Below are 27995 nucleotides of genomic sequence, written 5' to 3'. Positions count from 1 at the left end.
CCCGCCCCCGCGGCGCGGGCGGTGCCCAGCCGGGCCGGCCCCCGCCCGCCCCCTCTCGCTTTCCACTCAGGCAGCGGCGCGGGCACCCCGACCGGGGCGGCGCGGGGCGGGTGAGTCCTGGGGCGCCGCGCGCCGGGGAGTCGGTGCCGAGGGTTGGGGGCAGCCGCAGCTCCTGTGCGCAGTCGAGCGGGAGCGAGACACCGGCACCGGGCCTGCCCCGCCGCCATCTTCCCCTCAGCCCCTGCTGCCGACGGCGCGACCGGGCCGCTGGGCCCCTCAGGTGAGCGCCTGGCGGGCGGGACGGAGGGCGGGGGACCGCGCCTCGGAGGGGCCGGGGCCGACTGACCGGCGGCGCGGCAGAGGCCGCTGTCGCAGCGCCGTGAGGTGGGCGCTGCCCGGCGGCCCCGGGGCTGCCTCGGCGAGGGGCCGCCCGCGTCCCGGCCCAGGCTGCGGGCACGGCCGCGCCTCCGAGGGGAGTATCGTCCCGGCTGCCGCTGCGGCGGCGACGCCCGACCGGCGCCGTCCCTTTGTTGTGGCGGGCGGGCGCTAGGGGCCGCGGCGGGGGCTGAGGCGGGCGCGGGCTGTGCCCGGTTGCGGGGGCCGGGCGGGGCTCGGCGCGGTGTGGGCCGCGGTGTAGCGCCCAGCCCTGTCGCCAGCCGGGGGGGGATTTCGTCTGGAACTGCGCGAGAAGAGGAAAAGAAAAAAAATTGGGAGCAAGTGCAGTTGTGGGTTTTTTTGCAGTGGGAACGCGTTCGTCCCTAGTCCGTGTGACTTGCTTATATTCTTTATTTTTCTGCATTCCTTTTTCACTTTAACGTGGAAGTATTGTATAATTTAATGTCCCTCTTGGCGCTGGCGATGCAGGACGCGCCGGGTGAAGTGCGAGCGAGCGTTCCTGCGGGGGTGATGGATGCGAAGAGCCCTGCCCGTCGCGCTAGAGCGCGGGGCGGTGAGCATTACCGCGGTGGCTCTAAAGCAACAGCTGACCTAAGCAGGATAAAAAAAAAAAAAAAAAAAAAAGGATTACTAGAGGACAAGCTAGTGAAAAATCTGTGAGGAGGAGAAGGCTAGTACACAAGAGGATGCTTATTTGTTACGTATTGGAGTAGAGAAAGGTTTCAGTTGTAAAGTTCAGCTGTACAAAGTTTGGTGAAGGTTTTCTGTTAAGAACCTAATATGTTCGACATTGTTTGAAATAATGAATCGCACAGTCTCTTAGGGTAAGGTGGGTGTCAGTGAGTTGCAATGACTGTTGGGGGAATCAATTGTAACAAAAAAATTTGGCCTATAGATTTTTAAAAATTTTTATTTGTTTTTGTAAATTCTTTTGATTTAGAATAACTGGAAGATGATTGAGGGCATGTCAGAAATGGAACCACTGGGTACTGACTGGGCCCAGGGTCCCCTGTGGGGCCTTTGTAGGCAGAACTCCAGAGTGGCCTCTGGGCAGGCCCAAGGGTCGTATGTAAGTGACTGTGGGACAAATTAAAAGGTGAAATAACTTAATGCAAAACAGCCAGCCTTTTAAATATGTATTAACTGTTCACATTCAGTTTTTCTGTGACATAGCTTACCAGGACACTGATGTTATGGATATGCATTGCAGCATTCATTGAAGTCAGTGAACCGAGACTTGTAATTAGGTTTCGCTTCTCCCATTAAACGTACTGCCCCATGCTCAGTATGACACTTAACATTTGAACTGTAATATTTTTTTCTTGTATTTCCGAGTAGTTGATCTTACATTCCTTGCCCAGTTTTGTGAATGCTTATTGTATACTATCAGCGATCTGTTTCAGATTATAAATAACATAGTTCTAAAATAAAAATTATTCCTTCACTATTTACTTGTTTTCCAGGATATTAAACCTTATTTCAACTTTCTCTCATGTAAATGTATATACATTTTAAATTTCTTCTGAGGGAGGTAACTTAGAGAAAGATCATTTAGGTGCTTTTTTTAGACACTCTAGTTTGTAAACATTTTCCTGACAGTATTTTTATATGCACAGGTGTATATATATATTTATTTTTTTTAAAAGGATTGTTTTCTGTGCTTATAACAACATGAGAGGACTGTTGCTTTTGCCATGTTCTTAGAACATGAGATGACAGAACAAGAGTGAAATCTGTCTGGAGAACTTAGGAGTAGGTGGTCTGTGTTCTGAAGAGCTTGTTTAAAAGTCCATTGAAGCTATAGAAAAATATGTGCTGTGTTCGTGGCAAGAAGGTGTTTGGGTCTTTTCCTTTATGTAGATTTATTAGGAAGATAACAAATGGCAAAACTAAACTAGGGGAGGATAGGGGGAAGTGAATAGAAGAATGAAGGAAGGAGGACAGTCATGGAAAATGCTCTTTTGAAAAGACTGGGTAAGGTAAGAAGTTTGTAGCAAAAAACTGATTGGTAAAAGGCACCTGAAACGTTAAGCTCTAATGCTTATTTACTTTCATTTCTACCTCAAGCTAATGCTGTGCTTCAGTCATTCTTGAGTGTTAGTGCTTGAGCTGATCAGATTGTAATGTTACATGCCATATGTGCTGGCAGAAAGCAATATAGTGGGATGGACCAAAGATGCAGCTTGAGCTCTAATCTTGAGTTTCCCTGCTGTTCTTTGCTTTTTAATTATTATTGTTTTTATTTATAAACATACCACTGAATGTCAGAAAAACTGGTATATTTCATAGGGGGTGATGTATAAGCCTATGTGTATTTATAATTTCATGGTAGTGTTACAGCATTGCTTGTTATTCTGACAGTATAATGCATATAAGGGGAGCCTGAGCTCATCAGCCTAAAAAGACATCAGTTACGTGAAAATCTTCTCTAGTAGGTTTACCATTGTTTTCTAGCTAATTGTATTGATCTGACAGCAAATGCACACTAAGTATTTTCAAAATATTGTTAATATGAGCTTATCGGTGTGCTTTGACTCCAGTTCAGTATCCAAATTATGTTTGGATATTATATTTTCCTGAACAGGCCCCCTAAAGTGTTGTTAAAAGTCCTATATCAAAATGGAGGGTGCTGATCATCCTTTAGCCAAAGTTACGTGGGCAACATAAATAACATAAATGAAGTGTTAGAATTGGCAAAGGCTTCATGTTCAGGACAAACCTGTTCTTTTAAAACTACAGTGGAAAATGGAAGACAAGTTCTTGCAGTTGCTAGTTTTTACTTAATGTTGTTGCTAAGTTGTACTGATTATGCTCATTTTTTAAATCAAAAGAATATATAAATAATTAATTTTAAAACTATCTTGAAGCTTTGTAGGGTGGCTTCCTGTTTAGACTTTCAATTGGATCCGGCAGATCCAATTGAAAAGAAAGCTGGATTGCGTGTTCCTTTCTTCAAAGGGAATCTTGATCTGAATTTTTCTAGCAGTTTTCTGATGAGAAGTCTCAATATAGCTTTGTCTAAGTTTTACTTTGTCTTTTGGCAAGGAAGTTAATTTAACTTCTATAAAAATCACCAGTGCCATAAAATGTAACAAAAGAGAAATGCAGATGCATTAGGTTAGGTTGGGAATTAGGATGTTAATACTAAACTGCTGGTTAAATGTGTGTTGGTTTCTTCCTTCACCCTATAGGGGTAGGGTTGATTTTTTTTTCTTTTTTTTTTTTTTTTTTCTCCTCCGGGACCAAAAATCCATATCCAGTTGCCAAAACAGGAAGTTGAAATAGTGCTAAAACATAAGGAAAAAACCTCTTTCTACAAGTTCTGGCTTTGGATTTGTGTGTCTATCTGCTTTCTTTCCTGCAGTAAAACTTTCTGCAAGACAGATTTTAGTTTCTTCCTCTGACTTCACTGGCTGAGAGTGGGCAGGTGGTCTCTGGGTGTGTCTTCCATGAGACCCATCAAGAACTTGCTGATTGGAGTCTTCTGTGACTACAATGAGAATTAAACCCAGCCATTTTTTTTTTTTAAAGCTAGGCCATTTCATCTGGCACAATTGGGTCTCTCTTGTTCCAAAATAAACTGTGCTGCTGTAATCGAATGCTTTCCTAGTCAAATGTTCTGACAAAAACTTGGAAAAAAGTTGGCATACAGCTGTGAGGAAGATGGAAAACTTGGGGATTTAGACCATGTAGTATAAAACCCCCTCTTATTAATGCCTAATGTTTTGTATCCCTTCAAGTTCATTAGCATTGGTTTATTATGATCAGTGAAAAGTTTCACTGGAGTGTTTGTGTCTTCCCCCCTTCTCCAGTAAATAATTAATTTCTTGTTAATACTTTGAGTGTCTTACTTGGATTGCTGTAACTTTTTATATCTGTTCTTTGATTTCTTATTAGTATTGTCTGTGCACCTTTCCTAATAAGAGATGGGTAACTAGCTTATGGGCTACAGTTCTCCAAGGCTGAGGTATCTGGAGGCTGCATCATCTCTCCAGCTTGTTGTGGGAGCTAAGTTACCTGCAGCTGGTTGTCTTCTGTAGTTGCTAGGTTTCTGCCTAAGTAAATGGTTGCATGAGGGAACTAAGAAGTATTTTTATTTTTGCTTTTGAATTAAAAGGGGTAGCAGCTGGGGTAACTATAACCTACTTCTGTGGACATCTTGCTCAGTATTGTCATCTCTATTTGTTAACTTTACTGATCACTGTTATTCCACCGTCTATCCTTTTTCCTGGGGATATTGCCTCATGCTGACGGTTCATTGCTGATAGTGGCTGCTTCCCTGCTTTTTGGTGCACTGTTATTATCAATTTAAGACAGGTTAAGACTTCGCTGCTACTGGCAGAAAGCAAAGCTCTGTCAGTTCCTTGTGTCAGCATTAGTGCCCTTGTGTCCAGAGTGAAAAAATGTTTAATTTGCACCTGGATCAGAGGAGTGATCTAGCTAACCATATAGCTCCATTGTGGGTGCCATGAAATGGCTGGGAATGTATGGCTGAGTGCAGAGGTGAGAAGAGGGACTGCTCCTTTCTGCAGTAACACGGGCTTAAGTTGAATTTTTCCAAATGTGAAGTAGCACTCTTGTAGCTGCTGGCTTTTTTTGAAGAGCTTCTGATGAGGTGATGCTACGTGGCTTGGCTGTGTTACAGGGTTTCTCCCCATATCCCCAGATAGTTTTCAGCAGATCAACTTGGGAGCTACAGCTCTAAAGCCTTTTTAAGGTTTAAAAAAGAAAAAAAATTGAACAGCCTGTACTTTAAATTGTACTTAAGGAGCCGTGCAAGAGTTAGTCAGGAGCAGGATTTATTTTAGGTTTCCTAAGAGAAGTACATGGAATACTCTCACATCCACGCAGGAATTGTGTTGCAAAGGAGCTTGGACGTTGTGTCCACGGGAGCTTGAAACAAGCTGACTGCTGGCAGCCGGGGCCCTGGCCTATCACTGCCCCAGCTGCATCTTCCCGCTTTTCCTGTCTGCTGGTTGGAAAGCTCTTTAGGTCATTGAGCCACTTCAATACATGAGTTGGTGGAAAAGCTAACACACTGACAAAAGGTGAGAAGCGCTCAGGGAGGGTGAGGGACACGCAGGTGAGTGAATGGGACTGGCAGTCAGTGGTCAAACTGGCTTAGGCCACCTTGGGTTTGCAGCTTTAGATTCTTCATAAAGCACGTAGATAGAAATAGGTGTCCTGGACGAGGAATGAAAACCCCTAGCTTAATTGTCACACACACTACTTAAAAAATGGGGTAGGGGGGACACTGCATTTTTAGCGTGCTGTGGTTTTTGTATGTGTTAGAAACATTTAAGTTTATATGTAAGATCTCTAGATAATGACATAGTAACTGGCTCATTTTTATGCTCTTTGAACTTCAGTGTTTGCATTTCAGAAGGGAAAATTTCACATTTTGCAAACTTGGTAAGCACAATATTTTCACACTGCAAGAGGATTGATTTCTTGATAGGTTTGTTTATCTGCGCCCCTATATATGCATAGGACAGGAATAGAAAAGGTACAGATATATTGTTAGGTCTTAATTGTGGCTTCATAATCAATCTCTTAAAATCAATTTCCTAATCTTGTCTATTTAATTCTTGTAATGCTACAATATTCTGTCATATAAAGCTGTATTTTTATTTTTTTAGTAGCCAACATTCATCAACCAAGCAGAACATAAGATACTGATCATAGCTAAAATTCTCTCTTCCCTTTTAGGCTGCCATCATGACGGCTGAAGAAACAGTGAATGTTAAAGAAGCTGAAATAATTAAACTAATATTAGATTTTCTGAACTCGAGGAAACTTCATATCAGTATGCTGGCACTTGAGAAAGAAAGCGGGGTCATAAATGGCTTGTTTTCGGATGACATGCTTTTTCTAAGGTAGGACATCTTTCTCTGGTGCTTAAATACCATATATATAATAACACACAGTTGGGCAGCCCCATGCCGCTAAGCAGGAGATCTCTGCCCTCATCTTATGCTGCTTCTTCCTGATCCCAGTTCTGAGGTCCAGCCCTGCATCATGTTCGAGTTCTGAAGTTGACAACATCCTTCTGTTAGCCACTTCAAGTAACTGACTAGGCAGCATCAACATAGGTGGAGTTAGATTTTTGTGTTTGTTTGCTTGTTCATTCATTTTAGCTTGGTTATTTTTCTGGCATGCCAATGAATTAAAGTGGGAAGGAATCTTAACGAGTGCTGGTGTTCATGCAGGGTAAGTCAGGGAAAGCACATGAGCAGGAACAGGAGAGCAAGATCTTGTTGGCATCAGAGATCTGTTACCTGCTTACTGTATCACGTGGAACTGAATGTGTAGTTTATTGACTTCTAAAATAAATATTTTGACAATATTCTAGTGCTAAGTTCTAGGATGAGTAGAGTGGTTTTCAAAGCTTTTCCCAAAAAATACTATCTGCGTTTCAAAATAATACATTTCTATTAAATTTAGTAATATGAAAGGGGTCTGTGCTATCAACAAGGCGTGAGAGCTGGTGTGATTTACCATTCAGGGTACTACCTACCATCAAAATCATTAGGAGTCTCTGTAGATGCATACTTTTTTTTAGCATTGCTGTTTTCTATTCCATGCCAAAGGAACTTAATAACTTTGTAGAAGCATAAGAAAATAATGTATCCAGTTGTTCTTAAAACATCATAAAATATATTCTATCACTGAACAAGATTACTCACCTGGATTTGCTTTTGATTAGAATTGTGGATATTGGAATAAGATTAAATGAAAGAAGAATTAGAGAAGTATTACAGTTATTAATCTTACTTGTTTGTTTCATGCTTAGCTTAGTTGGATTATACCTCTGATTAGAAATTCACCCCTTCCTTGTTGATCTGGACCTTTTATAGAGAACTCTGTGTGTGATATGAGGGTATGAAGAAACTGAACTGATCCACTTGTGCAGTTCAGCCCACTGGCCTTGGAGGTGGAGCTCTTCTGTCAGCATAGTTCTTGCCAAGCTGTCCCTCTTCTTAATATGGGAACTGTATGTTTTCCCACCCACCCCTTATTAAATAGGCCCAGCAGTATCTATACAATTAAAATTAACTCATTTTTAAGTTCACTTTCATTGCTCAGGATGTGTTCATTGAATCAATGTATTTATTCATACTCTTCAAGTAAGGGTCTTGGGGGTTTTTTCTTAACAATAATTACAGGTAAAGCAGGAGACACAGGACCATTTTTGTCCGTTTTGATGTGCCTTTGAAAGTAATATTTGTGATTCCAGTATACAGTTATTTCTACAAAACACTGAGAAGAGACCTGGATTTTGCTCTTACTACTAGTCACATCAGATAGTCATCTTGGCATCTGTGCAAAGCATTAACTTTTTGAAGCAGGCTGATCACCTGTTGTATATTTAAATGAGATACTTAGAAAGAAGGAGGATTTTCTTGTTGAGTAAAACTAAAGGAGTGGCTCTTTCTTTTACTAGGCAATTGATTCTTGATGGTCAGTGGGATGAGGTTCTTCAATTTATTCAGCCCCTTGAATGTATGGAAAAATTCGACAAGAAAAGGTAAAATGGAATGTATGTCAGAGTTCAATTTTTTGAGTTGTGGAAAGCATGCAGATTTCTAAGTATTGCAGTAGTTCTAAGTTTTTTCACCTTAGTTTTTTGTTTTTCTAACCTCTATACATTTCCTAAAGTGTGTGCATGTCTGTCTGTCTCTCTCTTAAACTATGAAAAATATGTGCACACAATCTATAATGAGTTTTGATTTGCCATACACTTTAGGAATAAGGTGCATGTTGTACTATCTTTTTATAGTTGGCTGCTCTGTCATATTTCTATTCATGAGTAAGATTGCTATACTACTTTTTCTTATTAACCTTCTAATATCTTTAATGTAATATTTTTGAAAGCAATAATTGAAAGAGGACTTTCCTGTTAAAAAAATAACTTTGTGGTTACCAATTTGTTAAAATTTGAGATCAGAGTTCCTTGTCATTGTAATTTCTATGCCTAACTCAACCATTTACTGTAAAATACCCTGCTTGTCTCTAAAAGAACGTTTAGCTACCGGAGCAAGATGTATAGTATTTCATTTCTCACCTGCAGGTTTCGTTACATTATAATGAAGCAGAAGTTCTTGGAAGCCTTATGTGTAAACAACGCAATGTCAGCAGAAGACGAGCCTCAGCATGTAAGAATTGTCTCTGGTTTGGGAATCTCTGGGTTTGTTGTCAGGAAGCCTCTGAAAATATTCTGATTTAAAGGCAGAGCAGAAGCTCCCAGCACTGACACAAGTTTTAGCTGTTACCAAATGGTTTTACGAACAATGGAAAAAATAATTGGTATCCTTTGGAAATTAATGTGGCTCCCAGGTCTCAAACAGAATTAGATATACAAGGGCTGCTGGAACCCATGCAGAGTAGATCAGTTGACCACATGTCATGTTTGTGGTTCTGATCCTGAGATTTACTTCAGGCCATTACACTGAAGCACAGGGCTCTCTTTCTCAAAAGTATTCTAAAGCAAGCCTTGGTATCACAGAAATTTATTGTCATAATCAGGACCAGGTGAAAGATTCCAATTTGAATTAATCTTAATCAGTTAAATGTGCAAACAGCAGGAGTTGTGAACTTAAGTTTTCAATATTGGAAGGGACATAAACTGGCAAAGGTGTGCAGATTGTGAAATTAGTTATTGACATAAATGAATAACTAGAATACAGGTATATCAAATTTCTAACACAATGTTATGAAATTAAAAATGAAGAATGCTAGTAGGTTTATGGCTATTTAATTTTCTGAAAAACTGAAAGGATTTTAATTCTCTATTCCATTACACATGCATTGTAACTTCAGGGTCTTCTGTTGACAGTGTAGAGAAAGCTAAAAGTAAGTCTGCCTTTATGTAGTTTGAAAGGGAAGGTGTACTATTCCTCTAATCACTCAATCTGTATACTGTTATTAGGTAGCAGTAGAGAAAAATCAGGTTCATGTCCTTTATTTTTTGTTTTTAATGATACCAAATATCTTGGCATGTTGTGAATGGAAGGCTGTATTGAGCAGATGCTAGTTAACATGGGTAAAGGGGTGTGTGTATTAAATCTTTAATTCAAAATGCCAAGTTACGTGTGTTTAACATGGTTTGTGGGCTTTGAGCTATCAACAAGCTTTGTACTAAAGCCCTCCATTCATGGAGGACTTCGGAGAATGTTCTGAACTTTTTTAGCATTTTTGACTAAGGAACAGAAAATCTCAATATAAAAGGCAACTCAAAGTTGCTAATCTCTGGAAACTAGAGAAATCTACAAGCCTTTTGTAATTTTTGCCAATAGCTTTTCACAGAATTAAAAAAGGGGGAAAATAAGTCAGTTGGCTTTGAGAATGAGAACAACCTTCTGTGCTACAATAGAATTGCAGCTTTTTAGCTACAAAATTAAAATTTTAAGCCTATCAAACCTGCAGTGACATGAAAAAGTTCCATAAATCTGTAGAAAATGGGACTTGGTGGGGGATTTTAGGAAATCGAAACATCCAGGAACTTGGCTTTGTTGCAACTACATTTGCATCAGCAATTTCAGACTCTATTGTATGCAGTTTAATCAAAATATGAACAGTAATAGTAATAAAGGAAAGATAGCAGAGCTGCTACCTGTTCTTCAACTAACTTTTATTGTAGAAATGTATGTACTACAAACTGTTCTATTAATATTTCTGTAGCTGGAATTTACAATGCGAGAGGCTGTACAGTGCCTACATGCGTTGGAAGAATATTGTCCCTCTAAGGAAGACTATAGTAAACTCTGTTTGCTGCTGACGCTGCCTCGCTTGACCAACCACGCAGAATTCAAGGACTGGAATCCCAGCACTGCACGGGTTCACTGCTTTGAAGAAGCCTGTGTCATGGTGGCAGAGTTTATTCCTGCTGATAGAAAACTGAGTGAGGCTGGCTTTAAAGCAAGTAACAATCGTTTATTTCAGCTTGTAATGAAGGGATTGCTTTATGAATGTTGTGTGGAATTCTGTCAGAGTAAAGCAACGGGAGAAGAAATCACAGAAAGTGAAGTATTGCTGGGCATTGATCTCTTGTGTGGTAATGGATGTGATGACTTGGACCTTAGCTTGTTATCGTGGCTGCAGAATCTGCCAGCTACTGTCTTTTCTTGCGCTTTTGAACAGAAGATGCTCAATATTCATGTTGATAAACTCCTCAAGCCTACAAAAGCTGCATATGCTGATCTTCTGACACCCCTTATCAGCAAACTTTCTCCTTATCCATCATCCCCAATGAGACGGCCTCAGTCAGCAGATGCTTACATGACTCGTTCCTTAAACCCTGCATTAGATGGGCTATCATGTGGATTAACAAATCACGATAAACGAGTCACAGACCTTGGGACCAAAACTTCTCCGATGTCACACTCCTTTGCCAATTTCCATTACCCAGGAGTACAGAATCTCAGCCGAAGTCTCATGCTTGAGAATACTGAGTGTCACAGCATTTTTGAAGAATCACCTGAGCGGTAAGTGCGACTGTAGCTTTATTTTTATTTTGGCTTATGTTGCACTTTATATTACTGGGTTCTCACCTGTGTTGTAACTTTGGACATAATTGTAACATAATTTGATTGTTTAAATTTTGTTGTAATTAAAACTGTATTCAAGGAGTTTTCTTCCTTATGCTTTTATAGTCAAAGTAGATTTTCATATTTGGTCTTGAGCCTGATGGATTCAATTTGGACTTTCTTGAAGTTGAAACCCTAGTGCAGAGTACAAATATGCTCTGATTATGTAACAGAGTCTAGCTAAAATTTATGCTCAATTTTACTGAATTCTTTCATTCTGGATAAATAAATGGAGGCAGTGCAATAGTTGTAACTCCATCTTCTTTCCCCGTCCCATTCTGTCCTCAGTTGTCTGTAAATTTTGGTCCTGACACTGTAAATGACTAAACTTCAAAAATTTACTTACAGAAGTAGTTCCAATGATGTCAGTGGAAATTACTATTATGTCGTCATTGTAACACTCCTTAAATTGTTAACAGTAGTAGTTCAGCTTAAATATTTACTTAGCTTTTTTTGAAACCAAATCTGAATAAGGTGGCTGAATGTATTTCTTTTGTAATATTTTATGATAGCGGTGAATGCTATTAATGACCTAATGCTATGTAGACTGCAAACTTCTCTCCTTTCTGAAGACCTAAAGCCTGTATCAAGACTTAGTACTTCTTACCTTTTGAGAGAAGAGCCCTGGTAACTAGGAGAAATGGTGCTTGTCAACTACGAGCTTATCATCGTGGTTTTGCTTGGCCTTTATTTTGATCAGTAGTTCTGTCCCTTTCTAAATGTTACATCCATACTTCGCTAGAAGGGAGCTGCCAGGTTTTTTGGCTCTTGGAGAACCAGCGCTGCTCTTGGGCGCACTGGCCAGCAGAGGACGCTGTAGAGCTGTGGTGGTCAAACCTGGCCGCAGCTGGTGATACCCTCTTGTTAGTTTTGCCTTACAACGACATTCTGTACCTTGTGTTAAGGCAAAGAGCATCTGTAACTAAACTCAATAAAAAGGAAACAAACACCATCATACTGATGTCAGTTCACGAGATGATAATGGAAATTCTTACAGGACTGTATGTTTTGATATATTAATGCTTATCTTGAAAGTAGCTATGGAAACATCCCTTGTGTTATATTTTTTAAGTGTGCATCCTGAAGATACTGATGAATTGTGAATCCTCTAATTTTACTGATCTGTATGCACAAATCTTGACATTTGTGCGTACAGCCCAGGGTCCAATGTTAAAACTGATTCTTGAAAGTTTCCTGTTTCTTTTTCCATTATTAGTGGGCTAGAATAATTTTTTACAGATAGTTATCTTGTGGGCTAAATAAAGTGGTAAATTGCTGCAGTTCTTTGTATAGCCATTTTCATGTCATATTGTGACGTTTATAGTTCTTAACATGTTTTTTCATTAATACATCTTTTGAAGGTTAGAATTAGATTGAAGGAAGCAGACCTGTCAAGAAGGCACTAAATTTTTCAGAAGAAAATCCAGCTGCAGTTTAAGTGTCCAAATTAAATGGCAATATTTGCCAGGCTGGAAGCTGAGCTTTATGGAAATCTGGCTCTTGATTTCTCTTGCACATGACAGAAACATAGTATTTCTTTTATACCTTGTGTTCAGCAAGCAATAACTTGTCTTTTAGTCAGCTAAGTCACTTTTGTTATTATACGAAGGTACAGGAAAAACTTCTTAAAGAGCTTTGTTCCAAGTCTCACTGAGTAAAGGACTTTAAGTTGGCAAAACTCAAGATGGGAATCCAAGGCTTTTAATCAGCACACTTACTGTTTGCTAAAGCATTTTGGAAAGAGTTCTGTGCAGAAATACTTAATAAAGAGTAGCAAAACTGATACTTTCCTGTGTAGCACTTTCAGGAGTGTTCAAGCTGATGGATGTTAAACATAGGTGTAGTATACCTGATACTTCCCATGCATGTAATTGCTTTGGAAGTACGAGATCTTAGTAACTTGTTAGAGTATATAATACAAGTATAGGGATAGAAAACATGGGGTTTGGATATCCCACGGTAGCAAGGCTTTCTGCAAAATGTGGGGACAAAGCATGCTGACTGACTGTGCTTTTTGTTTATTGGGGGGGGGGGGGGTGTTGTGTTCAGTGTAACCCCTTGGAAGTGGCATTTTTTTTCCTAAGCAATATCTTTTATTTTTATGTGACTTAAGTAGTTTGCACACTTGTATTCCCAGATTTTACTCTGGAATATTATCTTTCTCTACTTACCAGGGGATTTTCTACTGTTAATTTTTCTCAGTTAAGCTTCTCTTCTTTTCCATGTTGTTGCAAGAAGTGATACTCCCGTGGAGCCACAGCATCCCATCAGCAGTGAGACTTTGTGCCAGAGTTCAGTTCCAGAAAATGAACCACTTAATGGAGCACAGTGTCAGGCATCAGCCAAGCAAGAGAAAAATGAGGTAGTAGTTGGTTGTTTAAAAATGAGGCCCTTTGAACTGTGTTCTGATCCCTGCATAATGATTTGCCTTTGTGTTGGGAACATCATGCATGACAATGGGTTGCTTTGAATTTTGTTTTTATTATGGTAAAAATATTGTGTTATCTTGTATAAGAAACTACTTTATTCCCCATTGTATAAAGTTCTGCTGTCATTTGAGTCTGTAATGCAGCTGATTAGCGTGCCTTCTCATGTCAGCAGTATTGCTAAACTGTTGTGTGTATTTTTAAAAGAAAAAAATGCTTTGCAGTACTGAAAGCCAGCAATGGTAGATTAAACAATGCTTAGGAATCATCTTAGTGTTTTAGCAAGGAATCTGGCATGTAGTCTGCAATTTTTGGTGTTAGCACCAAGGTTCATAGGTCATCTTACATCACTTTCTGTCTAGAACACAGAGAAATTAACATTTGATACTTCCCTGGTAAATGTATCTTTGCTTTTTGGAATCCAATAGTATTACCTTTTTGGGGGGATTCATCTCTGAAGGCTTGTCCCTTGACTATCTTTTTTTTTTACCTTTTTTCACCTTAACAGCAATATGGGGAAAGCGAAATAATAGTTTGGTAGGAAACAATGAAAACTGTTACTTATTCTACTCTTTTTCCACAGTTTTAAATATCTGTCTCTTAATTCACTAATGTTGACTAACGTTGAGTATGTGGTCGGTTTTGTTTGCAGACTCCAGTTCGATTTTTAAGCAAACTTTGTCTTGGCTTATGACATCTATATTGTACTGAAAACCAGTCTAGTCTTGACAGGGCTATATATTCTTGTAGACTCTGGATACTTGAGTGAGGCAATGGGGCCTCTTGGAGGATTAACAAAGTCCTCCAAAGCTGAGGACTTCACTCCCCTCAAGGACTTTGCTAAGTAACTTCTCTGCTGCAGCGGTGTTGTGTATGTGCATTGGGAATAAGGGGAAGGGGGAAACAGCTTAACTAGGTGTATAACAGAGTGAGCCTCAAAAGGCAAAAAAATGGATGCAGAGTTTTTAGGAGAGAATGAGGACAGGAGATGTTGTGCTGCGGTGAAGATGTTGGCCAGGTTATTACACACAAGTGGAAAAGAACGTAGTACCCAGTCCAATTTCCTTGTTTTATTTTCCATATTGTAGTGGTATATGTGTTATATCCATGTGAGTAAGAAATTAATCTAAATTTCTTTTCATAGCTTTATTTTTTCATCGTTCCTGGAGGGATTGAATAAAAAGTCAGTGTTTATAGAGTAGAGCATCTGGACAACATATCTTAGGTTTAGGTGTTGGTTTGGGTACAAACAAGTATCAGCCATGGAAAGACATACAGACAAGAATATAAGTGTTGCTTAGAAGGATTATAACTCAGTGACTGGGGGTTAATTCACCTATTTGAAATACAGAGAACAAATACTTTCTTAGACTTCCAACAGTAACTTCGGGGTTTCTAAATTGCAGATATCTCAGGGAAACCTAAGGTTGTAAAATTTTTACAAATGCAACAGCAATAGGAAATGTACTATAAACCAAAAAATAATTGTCAGAGAACACAAAATCATAATGCAAGTATTTTTATTTAAAAGACATGCAAAGGCTCGTAATTATGAAGAAAGATTCTCTGCATGAGTTGTCTGAACTAATGCAATGTTATCAGGATGTCTGTATACGACTTCACTGGATGACAAAATGTCACTTCTGAAAACAAAAAAAAAACAACCTTGCTGAGGTGGGTTTTTTGTCGGTTCTACTACTTTTTTCCCTGCTAGTTGGTAAACATGCAGTTAAGTTTTTTTTCATTAGAAAATGTTTGGCACTTCAGTGTTGATATTTTGCCTTTGGACTAATATGCTTTTGGTTTTCTACAGGATATTTTTGTGTGTTCATTTTTAACTTGTTCTCAACTGTTTTATGATGGTAGCATTTGAGACTAGCAGCACAGAGAGAAATTGAGGGTTAAGGAATGCAGAAGGCAGTGAGTCCTGGCAAGCTGGCAGTGTGAGAAACTAAAGATAGTACATAAAAGGGAAGAGACCATAAGAAAGGAAGCCAAAGTATTTGTGTCTGGTCCAGAAAGTAAGGAATTCTAAGGTTAGAACAAGGCACCAATTTAAAAAACAAGATGCAGTGCTTTGTTGTGGTTTAACCCCAGCTGGTAACTAAGTGCTGTGCAGCCGCTCACTTACTCCCCCATCACCCAGAGGATGGAGAGGAGAGTTGGAAAGGAATGTAAAACTCGAGTGTTAAGATAGAAATGCTTTAATAATTGAGATAAAAATGAGAACAATAATAATAGCTACAGTAACAGTTATAATGAAAAGGAGGGAGAAGGAGATGAACAAAATCCAAAGGGAAGGGAGAAAAGTGACGCGCCACACAGCTGCTCACCACCCACTGACAGATGCCCAGCCAGTCAGCCCTGGCCACCCCCCCCACCCCCCCAGTTTATATACAGAGCATGACATCCCATGGTTTGAATACCTCTTTGGCTAGCTCAGGCCAGCTGACCTGGCTGTGTCCCCCCCTAAGTTCCCATGCCCCTCCAGCCCTCTTGCTGGCAAGGCCTGAGAAATCAAAAAGTCCCAGACCCAGTACAAGCACTACCTAGCAACAACCAAAAATATCAGTGTGTTACCAACACTGTTTCCACACCAAATCCAACACACAGCACTGCACTAGCCACCAAGAAGAAAATTAACCCCATCCCAGCCAAAACCAGGACACGCTTCAAGGTTGGCTGCTAGGAGAGGTAAATCAGCACTGCAGACTAATGGCAGGGATGTGTCAACATGGCAGAAAATACTAAATTTGTAGTGTAAATATGATTTGGAATTTGGAATGTAGCTTACATTGTTTTCTGATTTTTATTTTCAGTTTCCAATTGCCTATTTGTTTTGATATTAAGTAATACTTAGGAAGTTTTGTAGGAAGGAAGATTCTCTTCCTGAATTATGGCAGAACTACTTTAACAGTTGATAGGACAGGCTGGCAGGGATTACCTTTTCTAGTATGTAAGTTGTCTGGTTTTAAGGAATAATGAAAGCATTGCTCCTTAGAGGAGAATTTGCTGGCGTTTTGATGCCTGTTGTGAAATAATGAACCGGAAATTGCATGTTTAGGTTAAATACCACAATTAACTATTTAATTTTCATCAGAAATTCTCATTTTGTTTTAGCTCCGTGATTCAACAGAGCAGTTTCAGGAGTATTACAGACAAAGACTACGTTACCAGCAGCACTTAGAACAGAAAGAGCAACAACGACAGCTGTACCAGCAGATGTTGTTGGAAGGAGGTGTAAATCAAGAAGATGGAGCTGACCAGCAACAGAATCTCACTGAACAGTTTCTTAACAGGTTGGGGGATTTTGTTGATTTTCCTTCCATCCACTCCTGTTCTTCCTCAAGTTCTCATAATAATCTGGTTTGGTGGTCTTTTTTTTTTTTTTTTTTCCCCTTGTTATTAGATCTATCCAGAAACTAGGAGAATTAAATATAGGTATGGACAGTCTTGGAAACGATGTACAAACACTTAGCCAGCAATGTAACGGGAGCAAAGCGAATGCATCTACCAATCCAACAAGTAACTTTACATCACCACCTTCAGATGCTAGTCAGAGGGTAACAACGGACAGCCAAAATTTTAATACAAGCACTCCTCGAAAGCGTGGATCTGCTAATCAGATACCCTTTTCTGAGGAGTCACCTGTACAGGGGAATCAAAAGTAAGTTATTAGGGACTCTTCAGGATTGGAAATATCCTTCTGTTAGCACTATGGGAGTAGCTGTTTGTATTTATTTCTAGTTATCAAATGAATTTGTCTTTGAATACAGGTGTTTAGCTCATGATCAGTGTTTATTATATATTTTTGTAGGGATTATAAAATCCTTTTCTTTTTGACAGTACACATGAGAAATAGTAGTTATTTGTTATGGTTTACATTTTATGCTTATTCTTAATTTCACACTTTTTATTCTGTCTTACTTGTATAATTCTCGTTTATTTTGTATGCTACTAAGATTCTGAAAGCTTTATGAAATAGAAACCATATGGAGAGAGGGGCAGGACAGAGTGGGAACTAAATTTCTTCTGTTAACTGAAGGGTAGTGCTGACCTGAAAGCAAAAACTGTTCTTCCACACATATCTGTATATATGCTTTTACTTACATATGTTATGGCATGAAAACAAATATTCTTAACTTGCATTCACTTGTTCAGTGCCTGGAGTTGCTGCATAAAGGACAACCTCTTGTAGAAATAATAGTTTAATGATAAAGAATCAGACATAACACTTGTCCACACAGATTAGTCAGTTCTGAGAATGACTTAACTGTAGTCCAAGAAATACTTATGAACAAATCTGTCCCTGCTATTGTTTTTTTCTGTTACAAATTTGAACTCTTCACCAAATTAAAACAGTGTCTCAGAACATGCTGTCACTCAGCCACAGTTGGAAGATTCTTCAGGAAACGTGGCTAGGACAAGAGGCGATGAGGTGAGTTTTCTTATTGTCCTTTACAATTTGTGTTTTCACAAGATTCAATATTTAATTCTGAGGATGTGACATCCTCTCATAATTAATAGATATTCAGAATGAATTTTGGTTGATGCAGTACCTACAGAATCATAGCACCATCGAGATTGGAAGGGTTATATGGACACTGAGTCCAAACCCACTGTTCAAAGAAGGCTCAATGAGAGCAGGTGGCTTGGGGCTGGGGTCACTTGTATTTTTTAATATCTCCAAGGATGGAGACTCCCCAGCCTCTGTGGACAATCTCTTCCTGTGTCTGACCACCCTTACAGTGTTTCTAAAACAACAAAAATGTTTAAATGGAATTTCCTGTATCTCAGTTGGAGTCCACTGCTTCTTTTCCTTTCACTGGCTACCACTGAGAAGTGTCTACTCCATCTTCTTGATTACTGCTGTCAGGTATTTATATACTCAGATTTACACATGCCCTGAAAAGCCCTTCTGATCTCAAGGCCAAACAGTCACAGCTTCTCCTTGTACAACAGAGGTTCCAGCAGGATGTCTTTTGCAGCCATTGTTTTGCGTTCTCCAGGTTGAAACTTTGATTTTTGGACTCCAGTCAGTATGGTCCGATTTTAGGGAAATGATTTTGCAATGAGTACCTTCCAAAGTTTCTGTATCGGACAAAAAAATCTTAGAAAAGTGGTGATGAAGTCATCAGGAGGATGATGTAGTAAAGTTTAGCATAATTTAAGGATAACTTCGTGTTAACTACAGGGTGAAAATTTGATTCTTATGTTGAGTGTTGTATTTGTTTTATAAACTGTGTTTATGACTTGGACTGTTTTCAGTAAAAATACAGCTTTGTTCCTTCCCCTTGCAAGTTTCACACGGATCAAAAGTGTTCACATGGAAACAAACTGTAATACCAAGTTTCTGGGCTGCTTAGAAGAACAAAAGCTGTTGGAAGCCTGGAGGGAGAGTGAGAAATGTTCATCTAATGTTAGCTATAAAAGTGGGTTGAAGAAAAGAACTTTTTGAAGTACACTGTTCCTTGACCTGGAGTAGACATTGTTTTACAAGTCCGTATTTGAATAACTTAGCGGGTGCTGTTACTTCATTAATACTTTGCTACAATAGTTCTATGTTACTCTGCAAAAGTCATGTCTGCTTTTAAATGTCCAGTTTTATGCTGAAGAACCTAATACAGCTGCTATCCTTCTACACAGGATGACAAATCAAAAAAGCAGTTCATATGCATTAATACTCTAGAAGACACACAAGCTGTCAGAGCTGTAGCCTTTCATCCCAGTGGGAGTTTATATGCCGTTGGCTCCAACTCTAAAACTTTGAGGGTTTGTGCCTATCCAGAAGTAATTGACCCAAGGTAAGAAAGCTTGTATAATCATTTATTTTTCTGTATCATAGCACTCCTGTAGCTACTGGTACCTGTCCATTTCATACCTTTATTTCGTTGTTGTAAATACTGCAGCGCTCTTTCTAGAAACCTGAACTGCCAAACATACGATGATCTGCCGAAGAACTTATGTATTTGTGGGCTACTTTTTGGTGCTCTTCTGTTACTGGCAAGATGCATTGCCACAATACCATACCTTTCCTTATAGAAGTGTTATTTTTGTCTCAGCAGGTGGGCTTTTCTGTATTTTCTGTGATGGCTTCTGGTTTTGATATTCCAGCTGTAAAAGTGGGAGAAAGCACGTATCAATTCCTGAGCCAGCACAGGCTGGGGTTCGTGGGGTGCAGTGTCTGGCAGGAGGACAGACATGAACAGTAGAAAAAGCACTATCTTCAATTTTTACAGCAAAATTTGCCAGAGTGTTTCTATTGTTTGCCTGATACTTTGGATCCTTGACAGGAAAAGTGCCATTTGTGGCTTACTGTACACCTAGTCTTTTCTGTTTTCTTTTCACCCATTTTCTAATAGGAGAGGGAAAAACATTTTTTTCATCTGGAAATAAGTATTGCCATCTCAATAACCATCTCCTTGTCTCTGCTCCAGTTACAGTATTTTCTTGGAGTAAGGTGGAAGTGCAGGCATCTGAAACTTCACAACGTCAGGAGCTACAAGTATGCACAGTGACTTTATCTGGGACACCTTCCCAGTTTAGGACTCACGTGCAGGTTTCCAAAGTGTTCAGGAAGTAATCTGATGATTATTTTTTTCTTTTCCTCCTTAAATATCATCAATAAGGTAGCCTTTGAAGTTTGATTCCAAAATATTTATTGGCAATGTGTGAGATTAAAAAAAAAAAGCCTTGATTTTTCTGATACACAGTGCAAGCTGACTTGCTGGGCTTGAAGCCCAGATGGCCTCCCCTTGACTGGTAAACAGTGCAAAACATTTTCAGTGGAATGGATGCTTCTTTATTGACTTAACTATGGTCTGCTCTCATACAGCTTGTTATTCCAACCATTGGGAAAGGTTAGATTGACTTTGCAGCCTTAGTCTCCAGTTACAGTAACGATCTGATGTGACAAGTAACAGTGCTTCTGGATATGAAAGGAATACTGAGACTTCCGTAATTCTGAACTTGTACTGCTTTCTTTTACTGTTCTTTTTCCACTGTGCTTACAGTTTGCCAAAAACATTTCATTGTGGAATTTACAAGTCGGCAGAGAGACTGCATTATCTCAAAGATACTCTAATCTTTGTAACAACCCGAGTCTAGACACGCATTCAAAACTTTCATGTTTTTCAAAAAGCCGTAATTGTGTAGAATAGCTGATGAACAGCAGTTGTTTAATTGTACATCAAAGCTTTGTTGTGACTTTTAAGTTTTTTAAATTGTTCTTCCAACTGTTGTATGATTTGGGACAGGTTGGTTTGGTTTGGTGGTTTGTTTTTTTTTCTCTTTTTCTCTATAAAGTTACAGTAGCAGTGTGCTTTTTTTTTCACGTTTGAGATTAAACACTGATAGATACACATAACAATTGTGCAGATGGTGCTCAAATAATCACAGTACTTCCATGCAGCTGATTGGCAGCACGTGGTCTTTATTCTGGGCCGTGCTCCCATGTCCTGACAAGCCAGTGTGCTGCCTCCGCCTCTTAATAAATGTAGTGAATCCAAACCCTGGGTGCGATATAAGGCATCAGCCATTTAGGAAGCTCTGTAGCATGTGAACGGTGATCCTGATTTCAGCTAATCTGTCATGGATTTCCTCTCTGGCAACAAAATTAAATTAGCTTTCCTGTAGATTTATGTTAGTATTTTTTACTAAAGCCATATCTATCTCAGAAGTTTTAAAACAAACGTAGGTGATTGTCTTCTGTTTTTTCTCTCTGCCTCTTTTTTTCAAGTGTTTACAATATGGTTTCTGAATTTTTCAATAGCAATTTAATTTGTTGAATTTCTGTTGTTGGTGTTACTGGAGTGAATGTTGATGGAGCTGGATACAGCAGTACTTTATCTTCAGCACTTGCCTATTTCCTGGTATGGAACAAAGAAACATAATTGTAGGAAGGTAATTGATTGAAATAAAGGAAATGTACATCAGTGGGACTGTTCCTTTTATTTCAGCCATGTGTAAAGCTGATCTGGTTTCAGAAATAAGAATGTATGGTATGTCTAGATGCTGTGAAGATTCCTGCATTAACATGTAATGGTGAACGTATCTTGTCTTGCACTGGCTGCTGTATTAGACTTTCTGGTTGATGAGTGAAGCTTTGGGAGTCACTTTATTCAACAAATAATATCCAATGCACAGCTCATAATGATGCATGTGTATGAGTTTTATTTTGTTGTATGATTTTTTTTTAACTTATTTAATGGCAAAAAGGGAGACAGTGCTTAACTTAGGGCAGCATTTTTCTGTGTTAGCACAGAAGCATTTTTCTTGATCCTTGAACCACTTAAGGTGCTTGATGAGTCTCACTCATTCTGACAGGAAGAATGGCATGGATATCCAAAACAAGTGTTTGGATAAATCAGCAGGCCTCAGGTTTTATTGTTACGGTACTATTAGGCACAACAGCAGCCCCAAACGCGAGCACATGGAGTCCAGTCATGTAATTATGCTGTCATACCAAACACAATCCCCAGTTAGGGATTATGTCTGTGTGGGAAACTGAGAAACACCTTCCTACACACATACACAGAGGTTACGCTGGCTTCTGCTTTCTTCTTTCAGGAATCTGGATTTTCCAATCTGCAGCCTGATAGTTTAGTCCCAGAGCCAGCCTTTAGCTGTGCCAGCCACACTGGGTACTAACCCAGATAGCGCGTGCCTTCTGAGCTTTCTTGGCCTACTGCTGCTTAACTGAACTCAAGCATGTTCAAAAGTGGCCACAGTATCAAGATGTTGGAAGTATGAAGGATGTAGAGGAAAACCCACCAACTCAGGACTTTGGGGATAAGATTTCATTGTATGTAGCTAGTAATCAGTATATTTTATCACTATCAACTCTTTATAGATGAAGAGACTGTAAGTTCTTTTTGCCTGTCCAGTGGCAAATACAATGGGAAGATGCGAAAAAACAGAAAATGGAATGGAGAAATCATTTTGTTTTTTTCTTGGATCACATGTATATGTCATATGTATTTCATGTTACCCAAAATAACAGAAAAATAGTATTTTTGTTTTAGAATACATTGGTTTTCTTACAAATAAGAGGAAGTTAGATATTTGTCTTTTTTTTTTTTTTCCCCAGTGCTTATAATTCTCCTAAACAACCTGTAGTTCGCTTCAAAAGGAACAAGCATCATAAAGGATCAATCTACTGTGTAGCCTGGAGTCCCTGTGGACAGCTGTTAGCTACTGGTTCTAATGATAAATACGTGAAAGTACTGCCTTTTAATGCAGAAACTTGTAATGCAACAGGTAGTGTGTGTGTGTGTATTTAAAGAATCTCTTTTCAATTATTTGTCCAATATTGGGCAAAACCATTCAAATTACATCACGTACTTAATTGGATTTGTTATTTTTATTCTAATACCTTGAATAACTTAGTGATGGTGAAAGGGAAAAGAGACTGTAGGCTCTGTCCAGCAAAGAGCCACTGGGGTTGGGGATTATCTTTTGGGCTTTTAATTTGTTTTTTTTCTTTGATTGCATTTTGGGTTTGTTTTGCAAGACTCTCTGGTGTTGTGCTGTCTTCAGGTAGAATTTTTTTTGTTGTTGTTGATATGGTAAAACAACCAGATATTCTTGCCCAACTCTAGTTCTTGATTGTCAGTAGGAATTTATCACTACTTCCAGTTCCCCTTTTTCTTGTCTAGTTCTGTCCTCTTCTCCCCATCTTAAAAGTCTAAGGTTTCTCTCCCAGCAAATACTATTTTCCATGCCAAAGCCTCCTCATCAATACACTAAATACATCCCCTTATCTTTTCTGTTTGGAACTTAGGCTACCCCGTCCTATGTGGTCAGGGTTCTTGATGATCATTTTCTGGCAGAGAAAGCCTTTTTAGTTTACCACAGCTTACGTAAAGAAATAAACATATTCTATAAAGCTTGGCTGGAATTGGCTGTGGAGATGGTCTCACATACATTTTGCAAAGCTTTAGGAACTTTAGGAAAATCGAGCAACTCTCAAAAACATGATTCTTAGAGATTTTTACTTGAACTTTGCTAACTGAATTGGTGTGCTCTATGAAAGTGCATAACAATGTTTATACTTGGTGGTATACCTATCCTTGCCTAAAATATTCTGCATTATCACTATAGCTGCTTTAATGATTGTGGCACTAACAGTGGTAAACAAAGTATACCTTGTTTTGTTCCTTGACCTTTTTTTTAAAATTATTTTAGGACCAGATTTGGAGTTCAGCATGCATGATGGGACAATCAGAGACCTTGCCTTTATGGAAGGCCCAGAAAGTGGTGGTGCTATTTTAATAAGTGCTGGAGCAGGGGACTGCAATATCTACACAACAGATTGTCAGCGAGGACAAGGCCTGCATGCTCTGAGTGGTCACACTGGTATGTTACGTTGTTGCTTCTCTCATTCATGTTTTAAGTCTGTATTAGATTCTAATAAATATAATTATTGTTTTGGGGTTTTTTAAATGTCTTTGTGGTTTTTGTTCTAGCAAGACTTTTTTTTTTTTTTTTTTTTTCTCCAGATTGCTCTTGAGGTATTTTGAGGGAAGCTGGGGAGTTCTTGTTTTCAAGTGTGTTGGCTGTTAATTTAATGGAGAGTACATGCTTCATTCCAGAGAAATGGAGTATTGCAAAGCTGGGTATTGCCTTATTTTATCAGCATTTTAGATCACGCAACATGCAGCTTTTCCATAGGATTGTTAAGTCTCTGAATGGAAAAATACAATCAGAACTGTAATATTCCGTTATTTGATTAATAGTGTTCAGTCAAGTAAAGGAGTCATCTTGTTCACAGGTCATATTTTAGCACTTTATACATGGAGTGGCTGGATGATTGCATCTGGATCCCAAGACAAGACTGTAAGATTCTGGGATCTGAGAGTGCCAAGCTGTGTTCGTGTTGTGGGAACCACGTTTCATGGAACAGGTAAGACTTGGTATTGTGCTTCTGATCATTCTTGCATAAAAATATACTTTAAAGATGTTTAAGTATTATAGAGTGAATGTAAGGAGGTCTTGTATCACAGAATGGAGGCTCAGCTTTAAAAGAAAAAAGTTGTGAGGATATCTTTACCTGTGTGTCTTGTTTGGGTTTTTTAAAGTAACACTTTCTTTCAAGAGTTGGGTAGGTTTTTGCCTTGTGACTTTCAAACAAACATTGAAATAAGACACAAAATAACTGTTTCTAAATCAAAGGAAAGGATGGGAAGGAGCAGCCATTTTTGCAAGTTGTCAACATAGTCTTAAGAATCCTTTTACCAATTTCTATAGAACCACTTGGATTTGGTTTTGTTTTTTGAAACCTTTGGCAGCGGGCAATAAATTAGAATTGGGGGCAGAATTCCTTGCATTATTCTACATGATTTTATAAAAAGTGACTTTCTTTCCTGTGATGAAACATTTTTTTTTTTCCTTCTGCAGCTTTAATAGTGGCTTTGCTACCAGTCCAGCGTGACCAGTGGCTTCGGAGTTTTAAGTGTTAGAACATAAAAATGTTCTTATCTTAAGCTAACAGTAGCTAAGTATGTTCACCCTAATTTAAGGCCAGCATTTCATATTCTTAAACAATGTATATTCTTGACTAAATATGAAAAGTCGGCTGTTTGTCACAAATGTACATTAAGTATAACATGTGTGTGTTTGTTGGTTTTTTTTTTTCTCCTGTAGGAAGTGCTGTAGCCTCAGTGGCTGTTGATCCTAGTGGTCGTCTCCTGGCTACAGGACAAGAGGACTCTAGCTGTATGTTGTATGATATTCGAGGAGGACGAATGGTGCAGAGCTATCATCCTCATTCCAGTGATGTTCGTTCGGTTCGCTTTTCTCCAGGGGCACACTACTTGCTCACAGGATCTTATGATATGAAAATAAAGGTGACAGACTTGCAAGGTAACATACTACAAAGGATGAGTTAATTTTCAGTTTGGTGCTTTTAATACTGAAGTTGTAAGAGAACTTGGTTCAAAGATGTTGTGGTTTAACCCTAGCTGGCAACTAAGTAACACACAGCCATCTGCTCACTTCCTACCCCCACACACACCCCTGGGGGATGGGGAGGAAAATCAGAAAAAAGTAAAACTTGTGGGTTGAGATAAGAACAATTTAATAATTGAAATAAAGTAAAAATATAATAACAACAACCCTTGTAATGAAAAGGAGAGAGGAATAATAACCTTAGGGGAAAAAGAACCCCAGACAAGTGATGCACAACACAGTTGCTCACCACCCACTGACCGATGCCCAGCTGGTCCCCAGGCAGAGATTGGCAGCCCCTGGCCAATTCCCCCCAGTTTATACACTGAGCATGATGTTCTATGGTATGGGATATCCCTTCGGCTAGTTTGGGTCAGCTGCCCTGGCTCTGCTTTCTCCTGGCTACGTTTGCACCTGCTCACTGGCAGAGCATGGGAAATGTGAAGAGTCCTTCGTTTAGAGTAAGCGCTATGCAGCAACAACTACAACATCAGTGTGTTATCAACATTATTCTCACACTAAATTCAAAACACAGCATTGTGCCAGCTACTAAGAAGAAAGTTAACTCTATCCTAGCTGAAACCAGGACAAAAGATCAGGTTTTAGTTTAAAGGGGGGGGGGGAACCAGTAGAGCTTGAAGGGTTTGACATGTATATAAATTGGATTGTGTCTGTTAGCAATTGGCTAGTTGTGTTCTTAAGAATGCAGGCTATAAACTACATCTTGTTTTGGAGTGGAAGGTCTAATTATGATAAAAGAACTAATTAACAATGTTGCCTGATGAGTTGGCCATTGCTTTCAGGCAGCATTCGTAGAAGTGACCTTTAAAAAAAAAAAAAGTGTGATAATGCTTATTTTTATTGGGAAGAGTTAAAAGAGAGAAGATATACTCCATATCTATTGACTTGATTTTCTCGGACTGTTAAATTTAAATTGTAATCACATTGTGGGGAAAAAAAAACAAACAACCAACAAACCTGTGAATACCTATGTTTTGTACTATGTCCAGTAATGCCTAAAAACTGAAATCCTGGGGTCTTGTCTTATGCTCTGTGTGTGACATAGAGAGGACAAGCACGCTTCATAAGGTGAAAGACATATGTAAGCTTCACTAAACCAAAGTGAAACAAGCAAAAGCAACAAAAACCCCACCCCAAAAAAACCCAGAGAGCTGGGATATAAATTTATGTAAATGACTAATGGTTTCTGTTTTTCTGCTGTAGGGGACCTCACGAAGCAGCTTCCTCTTATGGTGGTAGGAGAACACAAGGACAAAGTTATTCAGTGCAGATGGCATACACAAGATCTTTCTTTCTTGTCGTCTTCTGCAGACAGAACTGTAACTCTTTGGACCTACAATGGCTAGAGTGCAAAGGCAACCTATGCAGCTAAAGCACAGAGACCTGAGACTACAGAACTGTAAAAACAAAGTAATAATAATTAGGCATTGAGAGAGCAGCAGTTGAGCAGGAGAGTGACAAGAGGAGGGGCACTTGTCACAGATTTTTCTGGTTTCTAGGAGGTCTTGGTGTTTTCAGTATATTCTTTTGCAGTGCTTTCAGTCTTCCATGTGAACTCATGCTGCTGTGACCTGTTGTAGTCTTGTTGCCAAAGTCTATGAGGAGAACTCTGATGTTGTCGATGTGCACTTAAAGTAACATGAATGATGTGTTTACAGTTTGGTATTAATTGCATTCCTTGGTCTTTGCCTCAGTCAAAATTTTATATAGAAACTTAAGTTGAACAACACTTCAATCAAATCTGTATGTAACTAGTTACACACACACAAGAAATTAGTTCCACTGTTTTTTCAGATTTATTCATCACTTCTCAACAGGAGGTCAAACTTTATAACATCTCTACAATTTCAACTTTTTTAGTAGTAAATTCTGAACTTTAAAGGTGACTGGGCAGTAACCACATCTTGGTGATGGTCCATTATAATAGTGGGGGTTGTTTTCATCTAAACTGGGGGAAATGTTGCTGGTTTTATTACATGACATTGTTTTGGATAACATGCTGGGGGCGGGGGAAGTAAAATATTGAGATTTTTTTTTCTGTAGAAACACAAATATTTTACTTTTTGAATGCAACAGAATACCTCTGTGTATAATGTACTGTAGAAGAGTGGATTGGCAGCAGTTGTCACAGTGAGCTTAATGGCTATCGGTTTTTCAAGTAAAAGGGATACCATTAATGCTGTAATAGAAACCAGCATGGCTTAAAATGCTGTGTCTGCATGATAATTTAAGAATTGTTTAAATTTCCCGTTCAGAGGCTTATCTGAATTTTATTTCTTGCACTGTTTATGTATGGGAAATTGCAGTTTTATTTCTACAAAACTTTAGAATCTAATGTTTATGTATCGTTATATTTTCATATTGTACAGTTCCTTTTACTTTTTAAAATATAGACCTTAAACTTCAGGTTATTTATTTATTTGAATAGCAGTTAAGTTTTGGATTCTCTTGGTTACTAAATTATATGTGCACCGTAGCAAGCATTTTTAACTATTGTATAAAAGTGGAAAGGTAACTGTAGAAGTGTATCTGTGCTATAATCTCAATAAAGACCTCCAACACCTGTGCCCATCTCAGCTGTTGGTTAGGTGTCTTGGTTGATAATACCTCAGTGCAAGGC

At 39.0% G+C, this 27995-nt stretch overlaps 1 protein-coding gene across 5 annotated transcripts; it reads left to right on the top strand.

The window, feature by feature from the left end:
* The first annotated feature begins 1 nt into the window (after position 1).
* WDR47 (WD repeat domain 47) lies at positions 2–27951 on the top strand. Of its 5 annotated transcripts, none has more exons than XM_055815414.1 (15): positions 2–280; positions 6106–6272; positions 7841–7924; positions 8468–8552; positions 10078–10880; positions 13221–13347; positions 16529–16707; positions 16818–17075; positions 17771–17846; positions 19055–19212; positions 22497–22666; positions 23594–23764; positions 24180–24311; positions 25052–25270; positions 26579–27951. In XM_055815414.1, exons 2-15 carry the CDS (start codon positions 6115–6117, stop codon positions 26719–26721), a joined length of 2763 nt encoding a protein of 920 aa, XP_055671389.1. In that variant the 5' UTR covers positions 2–280; positions 6106–6114; the 3' UTR covers positions 26722–27951. The 5 variants fall into 5 exon arrangements, with proteins under 5 accessions (XP_055671389.1, XP_055671387.1, XP_055671390.1 ...); XM_055815412.1 differs by having other exon boundaries at positions 13218–13347; XM_055815415.1 differs by having other exon boundaries at positions 5–280; positions 13221–13344.
* The last annotated feature ends 44 nt before the right edge of the window (positions 27952–27995 follow it).

Source organism: Falco peregrinus, chromosome 10, assembly GCF_023634155.1.
Source record: "Falco peregrinus isolate bFalPer1 chromosome 10, bFalPer1.pri, whole genome shotgun sequence".
NCBI classification, from domain to species: Eukaryota; Metazoa; Chordata; class Aves; order Falconiformes; family Falconidae; genus Falco; species Falco peregrinus.
The sequence above is the reverse complement of the archived record's forward strand: the minus strand, read 5'-3'. Positions and strand labels throughout refer to the sequence as shown.

Bases quoted from the DNA above. Each gene is read 5' to 3' on its own strand.
- WDR47 (XM_055815412.1), top strand. From the start codon at position 6,115: ATGACGGCTGAAGAAACAGTGAATGTTAAAGAAGCTGAAATAATTAAA. The intron at 10,881-13,217 runs GTAAGTGCGACT...TGTTGTTGCAAG, and splicing joins TTTGAAGAATCACCTGAGCG to AAGTGATACTCCCGTGGAGC. The intron at 19,213-22,496 runs GTAAGAAAGCTT...TTTTTTCCCCAG, and splicing joins CCAGAAGTAATTGACCCAAG to TGCTTATAATTCTCCTAAAC.